Genomic DNA, 13,895 nt, shown 5'->3' on the forward strand with positions numbered 1-13,895 from the left:
TGGGGCTTAAATTACAGAGTTGCCACAGTTATTTTAAATATTGAGTGCTTTATTTTGAAACGTTGTTTACTTGAATCATTGTTTATAACGAGTGCATGTAATTATTTAAAATTTGTAAATTTTAAATGGCGATTTAAGAGCGAAGGCGCAAATGTTTTACGTCTATCCCTACTTTTCCTTTCTTTACACGGCAAATTACGTGTAGTAAAATTCTCACTGGTATGGATATGTACATTATTTGACAATGACGTTGTCACCATTAACGTAGAGATGACTTTTGAATATTCTTGGATAACTGTTACTTGTATAATCGCTTAAATTATTAATTCAGTTCATTAATATGACAATTGTTTCACTAACTATATATTCAGTGATTGTAATAATTTATATACTATGCAATAAAAACTAATACTTAATCGAGAAAAGAGAAAAAAGAGAAAAAGTGGTTTTTTAATAATACAAATATTGTTCGAGTTACAATGTATATGGAATGCTTAGATAAATTTTGAACATCGTTAACAACAAAATACTTTGATCACATATTATATCCTGGTGTATTCTTTGCTTGGGATCTTCCATAAATAATAAACAATAAATAACGTTTTATCAATTTCACGTTTTAAATCAATTATTTATCAAATACGCTATCAATATTATTTAATAAACAACTGAAAATATTTCTGAAGCCTTGTCAAATATCTAAAATTTTCACTGTCTTGACAGCACATTCCCCTTCGACTGAGTGCGTTGTATGATAAAGATAGCGAATGTTCGATTTGGAAAATAAACCACGGACATGGTGTTAATTTTTTTTCGAATCCTGAAAACACTCGAATATTTTAAAAAAATTTAAACGCAGAATGAAAGACCGAGAAATTATTACCGAGGGCCGAAAGTTCCTTAGAATAAATAAAGTTTCTTTTTAATAAGATATTTGAAATTAAAAATCACACTAAATTTACTCTTAGTGTTTCACCCCTGTAACCTATTAATATAAATATTATAGAAGTTTTCAGGGACTTTCGGCCCTCGGTAATAACGTAATGTTTCATTCTGCGTTTAAAATTTTCAATAATACTAAGTTTTCTCAGTGAAATGATAAAGTAAAACCTGTGATGTAAGGTTTTAATCAACATAAAATTGTACATAACGCTAACAAAATGAGTTTGAGAATAACTTGGCAGTGACACTAACGTATGTCAAACACTGGCAGAATAAAGTTGTCTACACAATATTTAAAGTTACAGCCCATGCAATACAAGTATTCCTTTTAAATAGCATTCCAGCCGAAAGTTTGCGCCTATCCCACATTTAACAATTGGCAATTAAATTAATGGGTTATTTTTGTATTTACTTTACAATTTGTGGCTTAATTATTACAGTGGTGTTACGTTTTTAACCAGATTTAATCACAATTTTAATCAATTTTATTAACCTTCTCTCCGGTTTTACGAGTAGAATTTTAAGTTTACACTAAGCGTTGGATCATCCCGCGTTGTTTCTCCACACGTAAAATGGATCATGAAACAGTTTATTCTATTAGACGTGTGTCATCAGCATTTCGAGCCTACTCGTATATATTTTTCGGAAGTTTGTAAAAAATTATAATAAGTTATTTATCTAAAAATCTTCCTACAAGATATTCTTTAAAAATTTTTCATTCAACTAAATATTAAACATTGATTTATAACAAAAACAGTGCCTTCACATGCCACATGGCAGTAGTGTTTATTTTGAAAACAAATTGGAATATTTGCATGGAGTTTTCAGTAAAACTATGATTTTCGTTTATATTGGTATTTCAGCCCCGACTACAACACTACCTACTACCATAACTTTAGACAGAACTTAAGAGGATCGGTACGTATTTTCGGTTGCAATGCTATTCAAATGGGGATTCATTTTTTTCGAATCCTGAGAAAACTAATAAGTATTTTTGAAAAATGTAAACGCTGAATGAAAGATCACGTTATTAGCGAGGGCCGAAAGTCCCTGAGAACTTCTATGTTTATTTTAATAAGTTACAGGGGTGAAAAACTAAGAAAAAATTTAGTGTGATTTTTAATTTCAAATATATCATTCAAAATAAACTTTTTATTTATTCTAAGGGACTTTCGGCCCTCGGTAATAATTTAGTCTTTCATTCTGCGTTTAAATTTTTCAAAAATATTTATTGGTTTTTTCAGGATTCGAAAAAAATAAACACAATGCCGTGGTAATATTTTCCAAATCTATCTTTGTCTTACAACGCACTCAGCCGAATATAATATTGTCGGCATATATTGTCAGTCAGACACTGACAATCAGTGACAATTTTTAATATTTGACATTGCATCGGGAATATGTTGAGTTATTGATTAAATATTATTGATATATAATGTATTTGAAAAATAATTGATTTAAGACGTGAACTTAATAAAAAGTTATTTATTGTGTATTATTTGTGGAAGATCCAAGCAGAGAATACATCAGGATAATATATTCTGTGATCCAAGTATTTTGTTGTTAAAGATATTCAAAATTGTAAGCGTTCCATAACAATATATTATTAAAAAATCACTTAACACTTTTCTCTTTTTTCGATTGAGTATTAGTCTTTGTTGTACAAATAAATTATTACAATCACTGAATACATAGTTAGTGAAAAAATTATCACATTTATTAACTGAATTAATAATTTGCAATTATAAAAATAACAGTTATCCAAGAACATTCAAAACCCATCTCTTTAAATTAATGATGACGTTTTCAAGTAGAATGACATTCTAGTAATGTTTACATATCCATACCAGTGTGAATTTTACTACACGTAATTTGCCGTGTAAAGACAGAAAAAGTAGGGATACACGTAAAATATTTGCGAATTATGTACCCATAGCCTTAAGACTTTTAGTATTTTTGATGTAGATGGAACTTTTAAGGTAATTTTAAATTACAGTATAATTATTGAATCTTCTTCTTCTTTAAGTGCCATATCCGCGACGGAGATCGGCAATCATCATAGCTATTCGGACCTTGGAGACGGCTGCTCTGAAAAGTTCGTTTGATGTACATCCGTACCATTCTCTCAGGTTGCGCAGCCACGATATTCTTTATATAATTATTGAATAAAACAATGAATTGTCTTTCTGCTGTTTTAATTTCTTGCGAAATTTCATAAAAAATTCCGCAAAATTTATAGTATGAAATTCCTCCGTAACTATAATTTGTCAATTTAGTTGCCTTTCCTATCAAGAGATGGCATTAATTCGATCCGAAAGATGGTCGTGGAACGTCTAGAGAGTATGTATTGTTTGTGGAGAGCAATGAATTCTCCTGAATGTTCGGTAGCAAAGTTCGTTCAGAAATAGAGCTGGGCGCATCAGCTTTTCTGTAATTATCGGGAATAACGTGTTTGGTATAAATAACGCGCGATTTTATAAATTAAATTACATAGTTCGAAATAGACAGAACTCCGAACTGTAAACTTGTGTATAATTTTTTTTTATTTGTTTTTAAATACTATCTGCTAAACCACAACAAAAAAGTAACACTAAGCATTTTTGTGGAACGAACAAATGTGAGAGGAGTTTTAGTCCAATGACTATCAACTCCTAGTAGGTTTGTTACTAATAACTACACTAAATCATTTACTTTCACTTAAAACCTTTAAGACACTTATGCTCTAAATGGCAAGTCAAGAGGAGTTCTAATTTTCAGTCTATTTAGTTGTGTAGAGTTGTCCAATAAATTCACTGCTAATTCGCTGGGGTGCTTTTCCAGTCGTTTGAAATATTTATCACTGCATTTGATGATCATCTGTTTCACTGTCTCGATCTTCTGCTGCAGTTCCCCACAGTTCAATCCCGTATGTCTAGATGGGCCGGATGATTGCTTTATACACTAATATTTTGTTAGATAGAGATAAGGTGGATTTGCGGCCGAGTAACCAGTAGTGTTTTTTGTATTTTATTCCTAATTGCTTCCTCTTCGTCCAGATGTGTGTTCTCCATGTTAGCCCCTTGTCAAGGTGTAATCCCAGATATTTTACAGTATCATTTTTAGAAATATTATTGTTATGCATTAGGATATTCGGTGTTTCTTTGTGACATTTAGTGAATACTACGTTAACTGATTGTGCTTCGTTGATCTTTATCTTCCATTTCTTAGCCCATATTTTAACTAGATGTATGTTTTGTTGCAATATTTCAGCTGCCTGTATGGGATCTGAGTTTTTTACCAGAATTGCAGTGTCATCTGCGAATGTTGCGATTGTAGATTCTTCTCCAGTTGGGAAATCAGCTGTACAGATTGTGTAGAGAATTGGCCCCAAGACACTGCCTTGCGAGACCCCAGCATTTATGTTGTGAATTTCAGACACACTTTCTTCGTATCTTGTGTAAAATAGCCTTTCTTCGAGATATGATTTTAGTATTGTATATAGCGGCTGAGAGATTTCTTTCCTCAGTTTGAATGACAATCCTGGATGCCAGACCTTGTCAAATGCTTGACTTACATCCAGGAAAATGGCATTGCAATAGCTCTTTTCCTGGAAGGCTGTTTGTATCTTTTCTACCACCCTATGCACTTTTCAGTTGTGCCGTGGTTTTGGCGAAAACCGAACTGATGATTTGGTATAATATTGTTTGTCTGAATATTAATAATTAGTCTACTTGCAATGATTTTCTCTGCAACTTTGGACATAACTGGTAATAGGCTAATGGGTCGGTAAGATGTAATCTCATGTGGAGGTTTTCCTGGTTTTGGAATCGTTATGATTTCTGCTAACTTCCATTGTGCAGGAAAGTGGCCTGTTCTTAGTATCGAGTTAATGATCTGTGTTAAACTTACTATTCCTTTTCTAGGTAGGTTATTTAATATGTTGGCCGTTATCAGATCATGTCCAGGCGACTTCTTTTTATTGAGGTTTTTTATTAGACCTTTTACTTCATTAGAAGTTGCCCATTTGGGTGGTAGATTCATTTGATTAGGACTATCTAAATATTCATAGATGTCGTCATCTTCATTGGCTCTGTTTGTTAGTGGATGAAATACCTTTCCTAGATGTTCTTTATCTTTGTCTTGATCTGTCTTTAAATCTTCTGTTCTGATAGGTGGAATTTGGTTTTGTGGCCGCTTTAGCTTATTTATGGCCTTCCATAATGAGAAATCGCTGTCTGAATTAGGTGTCAGATTTTCTAGGTAATATTGGAAATTGGCGTTACTAAGTTGTTTTAGTAGTTCTTTTATTTCTCTACACATTCTGTTTAACTCTGTTTTGTCTTGAGATGAACGAGTTTCCTGCCATTTTTTACGAAATTTTCGTTTTCCTAATATTTTTGTTCTTATTATTGTTGGGCAATCCTTATGGAACTGTTTTCGTTCAAAATTCTGTTTTGTAGATTCGCATGCAGCTTCGTGTATCTGTTTTGTTAGTGTTTCTATTGTTTTTTCTATATCTTGGGGTTGTTTTAGTGGGATATTTAGGTCTATTTGTTCTTGTAGGATTTCTTTGAAAATATTCCAGTCTGTTGTTTTATTCCTTAGTCTTGGAGGTGGACATTTTTCTGATGGTTTTGTCATTATTGCTGCAATAATTGGTGAATGATCTGACGATAGGTCTTCATTAGGTTCTATGTGCAGGTATTCTTTTGGTATTCCTTTATATTTAAAGAAGTCAAGCAGATCAGGCAGTCTATTTCGATCGGTTGGCCAGTAAATTGGTTTGTAGGTCGAGAGATATTGTAGTTGCATTTCTTTTACCACATCGTATAGGACTCTACCTCTTCCCGGGGGGATAATCTTGAGCCCCAGCACTTGTGTTTTGAATTGTAGTCCCCACCCGCTAAGAACCTGGGACCTAATGATTTAAAAAGTGTTTCAAATCCGTTCTTGTTAGGTTGATATAATTTGGCTGACAATAAACTGCTGAAATGCATAGTGGGCCAAAATTGTCTTCTATGCAAATTGAGGCTGCTTGCAGTAAATAAATGCAGTGTAAATAAATAGTCGTATATAAATCGAACTGTGAGTTTTATTTTAACAGTAATATCGCTATAATAGGTGCGTTCGCGGGAGCCTGTCGAGGACTAGTCGGCGACAAATTAGCAGCAAAACGCATGCGCACTTTAAAATGATATAATTAATATCGTTAACCCGCCATTACACGCGCTATGAGGGAATCCCTCACCATATTTGTTTATAACCAATGAAATTGTGTAAACTAATACGATAACCTTAAGCACCCAGGAATGCCTTTAGCATGGTTCATGAGAGGATATGAAAAAGTTATAGAATATTTCAGGCGGTCAGTGTGCTGTGTGATAGTTGAAAGGAGAGACATCCCTCTTCAAGTGAGGGAATTCCTCACTGCGCGTGCAAACACGGTGAAATCACGTTTCTGTTATCTCAAAGAAACTTTTAGGTTTTTATTTAATATTTAGATAGGTTTAATTAAAATATTATTGTTGTGATTAGGTTAGGAACAGTGGCACACCGAGGGGGGTTTGAGGGGTTAAAATCCCACCCAGAGCATATAGAAATATATATAAAAGAAAGTAGGAAAATGTAACTTGTCTTTCACAAATAATACAAAAAACTTTCGGTGCCCAAGCAAACCCCCCTCCCCCCCAGAGAAAAATTATAGGTGCGCCACTGGTTAAGAACCCATTTTTAAATTTACCTATTCTAATTGGGAAATAAGCCACAATTTAACTTGAAAATTGATTTTATTGACGTTTCGAATTCCACCTCGGACGTCGTTATCAAAATACAAAATACTAATAGTTAATTACATAAATGCCACAAGGAAATAGCTTCAGAACAGTTGTTAATTTTAATTTGTATTTCTAGTAAAATGAATTCGCGTAAAGAACGTTAATTTCTTCAGTAGCTTGCTGAATTTGAAAATTAAGAAAACTTGCTTTTGATCTATATTATTTTTACTTTTGTTTTGTTAAATTAATAAAAAAATTGGTTTACGAGACTTTATATAATATGTGAGTACAACCCATTTTATATTTATAGATGTTGACATTCATTCTTCCTCGAAATAAGTCGAATTTATGTAGGTGAGGGCGACGCTCATACGCGTGCAACCACGTCACAATAGAAGACGCGTGTAACGGCGGGTTAATAGATAAATATACAAGGTATATTTTAATATTATAATTTAATAATTAGTTATTAATATTAATTAAAAGTAAATATACCTTGTTTATGTATCTATTAACGATATTATTTATATTAAATGAGGTTAGAAATTGTCGGCGACAATTTGTCAACTGTACCCGCGAACGCACCTAATATAGTACTGTCACCCGTTTCACTAGTGTGCGTTTCCACATGTGCTATAAAACTAGAATTGTGTAAATACTGTTTGGAGCATACTTCGCATTTGAAAGGTTTTTCAACAGTATGCACCTTCATATGTGATTTTACACTAGCATTAAGTGAAAACGATTTTTTGCATAATTTGCATTGGAAAGGTTTTTCGCCAGTATGCACTCTCATATGCATTATTAAATTACTCTTTTGTGAAAATTGCTTGGTGCAAATTCCACATTCAAATGTTTCACATACCGGTGTTTCAGCAGTATGCACTCTCATATGTATTACTAAATTACTCTTTATTGAAAATGTCTTGGTGCAAATTCCACATTTAAATGGTGTTTCGCCAGTATGCACTCTTATATGTGATTGTAAAGTAAAACTATATGAAAACTGTTTGCTGCATATGTCACAGGTAAAAGGCTTTTCACCAGTGTGCACTCTCAAATGTCTTTGTAAATCCGGCTTTCTTGAAAACTGTTTGGCGCATATTTTACACTTAAATGGTTTTTCACCAGTATGCACTCTCATATGTATAGTTAAATTTGAGTTTGCTGAAAAGTGTTTTGTGCAAATTTCACATCTAAATTTTTTTACTTCGGTGTGCACTCTCAAATGCCTTTTTAAAGTAGAACTTCTTGTTAATTGTTTGGAGCAAAATTCACATTTAAAAGGATTTTCTTCAGTTTTCACATCCGTAGTAGCAGTTAAGTTTTTGTTCAAATTATTTCCAGTATAGTTTAATAGATTGCTTGCATCATTTTGGATGTTTTCACAAGAGCCACCTAAAATAATAATTATCTGTTAAATCAGTATAATACAACCGTTGATTGATAAATATATAGGGTGAGGCAGATAAAGGGCCTATTAGAAATATCTCGAGAACTTAAGGCAATTAAATCATGAAAATTGGAATAGAGGTTTTGAAGACTGACCTATTTGATGAAAATATTTTCATCTATTTGGTACTCTAAGTTGCTTATAATTTCGTTTTTTTAAATGGGTCACCTTGAATACTTTCACATTTTTGGATTCTTCTTTCTTAAAATATGAGGTTTTGTAATATTATACTGGGTAGTTTAAAAGATAATTACGTTTTTTTTTATTAATTTCGTAGCAACTTTCATACCCGGTGGCAGAGTTGTCGTAGTCTTCTGCCAATTATGTCCCATAAATGTTGGATTGGGTTAAGATCTGGACTATGCCATGGCCAATTTAAAGTCTGAAGATTTACGTATAAAGTAGCAATAATATTATTACATCGAATTAGGTTTAGGAAATTCGAGAAATCTATCATGTCCCACTTTTTTAAGGTGTTCCGTTAATTTTGTCGTTTAGTGTATACGCCTGCCTTTTAAAACCTCGTTTCTCTAGTGCAGGGGTCACCAATTAGTTTCCCTGAGGGTCCGTTTCGAAAACCTATGACACTTCCGGGGTCCGGATTTATGCTGCCTGTGTCTTGACTGTTCTGATTCGGTTTCTTTGTGGATTCTTGTTAAAAAATATCCCCTATAAACAAATCAGAAGGCTGCCGGGCGAAATTTTTGGGCAAAAATTGTTTAATATTTTTTTTACAAATTCAAATCATCACCTTTTTGCCCCCGAAAATATGTTTTTAGCATTTTTGGGTCATCTTAACTAAAAAAGATCTGTCATTTTATTAAAACTTAAGAGGTTTCCATCGCAAAATGCATATTTTCGAATTTTTCAGATTTTAAATCGCTTATAACTACTCGAAAACTATCAAATTTTCTAAAATATGACAAAAAACCTTTATAATTACCCACGAAACCTAAAAATACGTTTTCGAGGCAAAAAAGTAATTTTGATTTTGCTTAAAAAATTGTTTCACCCGGCACCCTTCTGGTTTGTTTAAAAGGGACATTTTTGAAGAGGAATCCGCAAAGAAATCGAGTCAGAAACATTTTTCATACGAAAGTGGTCTCACACATGGACTAATATGAAAAGGAAAACTAATAATACCTGATTGTTTTTTGGTTACTGTATACTTTTCTGTAAGTTTTTTTGGTACAATAAATAAAAAATAAATTCATTGTGTATTGTTTTGATGTTATTATCAGTATATTTTTAAAAAAGCAGTATTGTAAATTGTTACTGAGAATATTTTAAAAATTAGGAATTTATATTTTGAATGCTAATGGAGTTTTTAGACATGTTCAATTTTGTAGAAACGAAAATGAGGAATTTAAAATACATAATCATAGTACAAAATTCTAATTAACATGTTATCTTTTCTACATTAGTTTCAATGCAAGGTGTTTGTTGCAAACTTATTAAATCTGAAAATTATTTTAATTAAATGCACATCTGAATAGTACTCCTACTTAACATATAGTAGAGAGGAAATAAATATAAACAAATGCACATGAAAATTTTATATTACAGCTTACTTAATTTCAAAATTAATGATTAGTAAGTATAACAATAAGGGGGAAAACTATATACAAAATTAAATTATCAGAGAGAAAAATGACATTTTTTTATGTACAATCTGTCTGAAGTTTGGAGTGAGTTTACTCTAGTCAGTGTTCCCAGATGACTTTTTTGAGGATCAGGAGGTATCGCCACGAACGATCAGGAGATTTCAGGAGACTCGCTCGCCTCAAAAATTGGTAGAATTCTGTAGTTTCAGTCTTTACGTTTATAGATTGGCAACTAGATGTCGCCACGAAAAATCAGTAGAATCAGTTTGTGGAGTATTTTTACGTTTATAGGTAGGCATGCAACTCTATAAAATCTGTAAGGGACGGCTGTGGCAACGCTAGATGTTGGCTAAAGCATAAAAATTAAAAAAAATGAAATAGGATAAAATTCTGAAAAATTCAAACTCCATACAACACCGTTCTTGAATCGTTACGCGTATGCGCAATGACGAATAATGCTGCGCAGTAACACATTTTTTGTTACTGCGCATCCTCGTAATCATTCAAGAACGGTTTTGTATCGAGTTGGAACAAAACCAGATGATTTTCAGAATTTCATCACTTCATCAGGAGGTTTAAGGACGCCATCAGTAGATCAGTAGGCGAGGGTCGCCATCAGTAGGTCTCCTGAAATTTCAGGAGGTCTGAGAACACTGACTCTAGTGTGTGTTTTCATATACCGTCTCGGCAAAATGTTATGGTTGGTATAGCAAAATTCAATGCGATATCTAACAAAGATATAAGATCATGTTTTCAGCGAATAGACAAAGATATCAATCGTATTTCCCCTTGTCCTCCCCACCACATTGTTCATGCACGCCCATCAGAGAATGTCAACACGAAACACGATTATTACCGATCCCTTTCCTTGTCTAAGACCGACCCGTATTATACGTAAAATGCAGGGTTGCTATTACATACATATTTGGTACAAATACTGGTACAAACTTTCTCAAAATCATGGGAAATTTACAGAATCGCAGTTTTATTTGACGAAATTGTAACATAATTTCCGATAAAACCCGATAATTTTGGCAACATAGTACCATAATCCTATCAGTTACTGACACCGCTTCTCAAAGCTGTTGTGCTTTAGTGTTGCCAACAAGAGGAAAACTTCCCCCATTTGCGGGAATTTTTAACATAAAATGTGATAATAGCAGTGGTGTCATGGCAAAATTAGCAGTGCCGGAACGCACTGCTAATTTTTGTTTACAAAACCTAAATTCTCTATTTATTTTTTTTTTCTTTTATTAACCAGTGTGGGAACGGCGTTCCCACGCGTTCCCACACCATGACACCACTGGATAATAGGGAAAGAGTTAACCCAAAAGGAAATTTTTGCCCCAGTCCAAAATATTTGAAAATAATTCAACATATCTTCTCAGATTTTGTAAACAGTAGTAAATTTTTCCATAAAAGTGTAAACTTTTAAGGTAAGTTGAGGGAAAAAGTTTGCCGACGGTTGGGCAACACTGGGCACATAATGTGCTTAAAGGGACACGAAGTGGGCTGGCTATTTCTTTTTAGAGGTAGACTTCGAGGTGTTAACATAAAAATTAGGAATTAAATATAAATATGCCGACTGTTTATACAACTGAAGAACGAGTACAAATAGTAAAATTGTACTGTCATCCGAAACGTTCAGTACAAGACACTATCAATGAATTCATTGTAGCTTTTCCAAATCGGCCAATACCTTCCGAAAAAACTGTATTGGCAATTATTCACCACTTTGAAAAGTTTGGCTGTACTCATGGCAGGTGTAAAACATGCTGCCCACCAGATCAACCTCGCGAAAAGAAAATCTCTCAAGAACGAGAAACTAGAGAAATTCAAGTATGTGCATTGGCAGAAGCGACGCCGTGTTCTAGTCAACAAATCGCCGATGAAGTTGATTTGAAGGCAAGAACAGTGAGGAATATTTTGAAAAGAAATAAATACCATTGCTATAAAGTGCAGACGACTCAGGAAATATTTCCTGATGATCATTTTAAACGAATGGTTTTTTGTGAAGAGATGCAATAGAAATAATAATTTTTTGAGAAATATTTTATTTACAGATGAGTCCTCCTTCACTATTCACAAAAAACATAATTCATCCGTTGTACGTTATTGGTCTCAGGCAAATAAGCATTTGAGTGTGTCTGTACGTACACAGTATCCACAAAAGTTAAATGTTTGGGTTGGAATTTTGGGAGACCATATTATTGGTCCTTTTTTCATCGAAGGCAATTTAAACGCTGTCAAATATCTTGAATTATTGCAAAATCAAATTATTCCTGAACTTGTACGTCTTCGAATTAACTTCAACGAAACATGGTTCCAACAAGACGGTTGTCCTGCACATAATGCAAATGCAGTTAAACATTATTTATCTGTAACTTTTGGTGAACGTGTCATTAGTACAGACGGTACAATAAAATGGCCCCCTCGGTCACCCGACTTAGCTCCCCTAGATTTTTATTTTTGGGGGATGCTAAAGAACAATTTGTATGGGCATGAGTTCGAACGAGCCACCAACTTAGATGAACTGAGAGAAAAGATTATCCAACTTAGCCAAAACATATCGGCAGATGAACTCAACGCCATGAGAAATGCATTGTATAACAGATTTGGTTATTGTTCGCATGAAAATGGTGGATTGTTTGAACATTTACTTCCCTAAGAATTCAATTTAGTTTATACTTTCTAATTGTTTGGAATTATTTTTAATTTAAACAGTAATGTTGCAATTATTTTTTGTTTGATTTAATTTTTTTAGAACAAATTTTATTTTTTCTAATTCATTTTTATAGAATTAATTGTATTTTATTTCATTTTTATAGAACTAATTTTTATTTTAACACCTATTACCTCCAAAAAATTTTAAAGAAAATATGGTTTAAAAGATATTATTTGGAAAATACCAAATAATATCTTATTTTTACATAAAAAACGTAATTTTTTCTCCAGTTTAAATTGAATTCAACACACGCTCCCTTAACAGACGAATGAATACTAACTAAACACTTAAACTTTAACATTTTAACCTTTAACAGGTTAGACACAAGCGACCACACCCACCTGTGAATGATATACCTACACAACGTTGCCAATTAATATTTTTCTGAAACTTTTTTCTTGTGGCATCTTAATGCAATCTACTATTGGAAATCAGGCACAATTTGAATTTAAAATAAGTTTATTTTGATGTTTAGATTTCCACTTCGGAAATCGTTCCAAAATACAAAACATTAATAAATTTTATTTATATAAAACGATTTCCGAAGTGAAAATCAAAACAAGTAATTGGACTTAGTAAGTCCTAGGTTTTCACCTAAAGTTATCTAAAGTAGAACCTAAAGTCGATATTTAAAATCGACGCAAAGTTATAACTTTGCGTCGATTGATACAAGATTTCACTAATTTGTCGATTGAGCCATTTTTACTAAACTTTCGGTCATAATTATTGTTTAAATAGAAATTAGGTACCCTTCAAAACCGGAACTAAAGATTCAAGCTTGACTTTTCAATACGCTTCGATTGACATGTTACATGTATAATTTCTGCGACTATAATATGGCACTTCCGGTTAGAACTTTTTTAACCGGAAATGATTTAAACACTAGATGTATACATTTGTTCTTATCTTGCTCAGGTACGTCGAATATTATATCGCTTCCGGTTAAAGCTCTAAAACCGGAAGTCAAATTTGTCATCTTTAATGCCATCTTCGAGTTATAAGCTTTCTTTCGACACCTCACTTGTCATTCTAAACGAAGGATATTCGCGGACGGACGGACACGCAGTCTGTCATGAAACCGGAAGTACATATTTGTTCTCGTCTTGCTAAGGCGCGTCGAATAATATATTGCTTGTACTATTCCAGTGACTTCAAAACAGTAATTCCGGTTGCATTTCTAAAACCGGAAGTACCAGGTAAAATTTCTAAACTTTAGTACCATCCTTGTATTATAAGCCTTGTATTATTTCAATACCTCATTTGTCATTCCACCTGGTATAATGACGGAGGAGTTGTGTTTGCGGTCGGAGGGACGGACAGACGGACATGAATAATTCAAAGTTTTCACATTTTTTCAAAATTGGGTGAAAACAATATGTCTAAGCTTATTTTAAAGTACAATTGTGGCATATTCCCAA

General features: G+C 33.1%; 1 protein-coding gene across 4 annotated transcripts in view; it reads right to left on the reverse strand.

Moving 5' to 3' along the window:
• The window catches only part of LOC114328042 (gastrula zinc finger protein XlCGF8.2DB-like), a 124,304-nt gene that overhangs the window by 36,973 nt on the left and 73,436 nt on the right, over positions 1 to 13,895 (reverse strand). Inside the window, exon 3 of one of the 4 annotated variants that reach the window (XM_050662252.1) lies at positions 5,996 to 8,093. The exons of the other annotated variants lie outside the window; for them this stretch is intronic. Within the exon in view, the coding sequence (XP_050518209.1) occupies positions 7,225 to 8,093 (869 nt within the window). The 3' untranslated portion in view covers positions 5,996 to 7,224. Of the gene's footprint in view, positions 1 to 5,995; positions 8,094 to 13,895 lie in introns of those variants that run through there. 4 annotated transcript variants of the gene reach the window in all.

This window comes from Diabrotica virgifera, chromosome 9 (genome assembly GCF_917563875.1).
Source record: "Diabrotica virgifera virgifera chromosome 9, PGI_DIABVI_V3a".
NCBI classification, from domain to species: Eukaryota; Metazoa; Arthropoda; class Insecta; order Coleoptera; family Chrysomelidae; genus Diabrotica; species Diabrotica virgifera.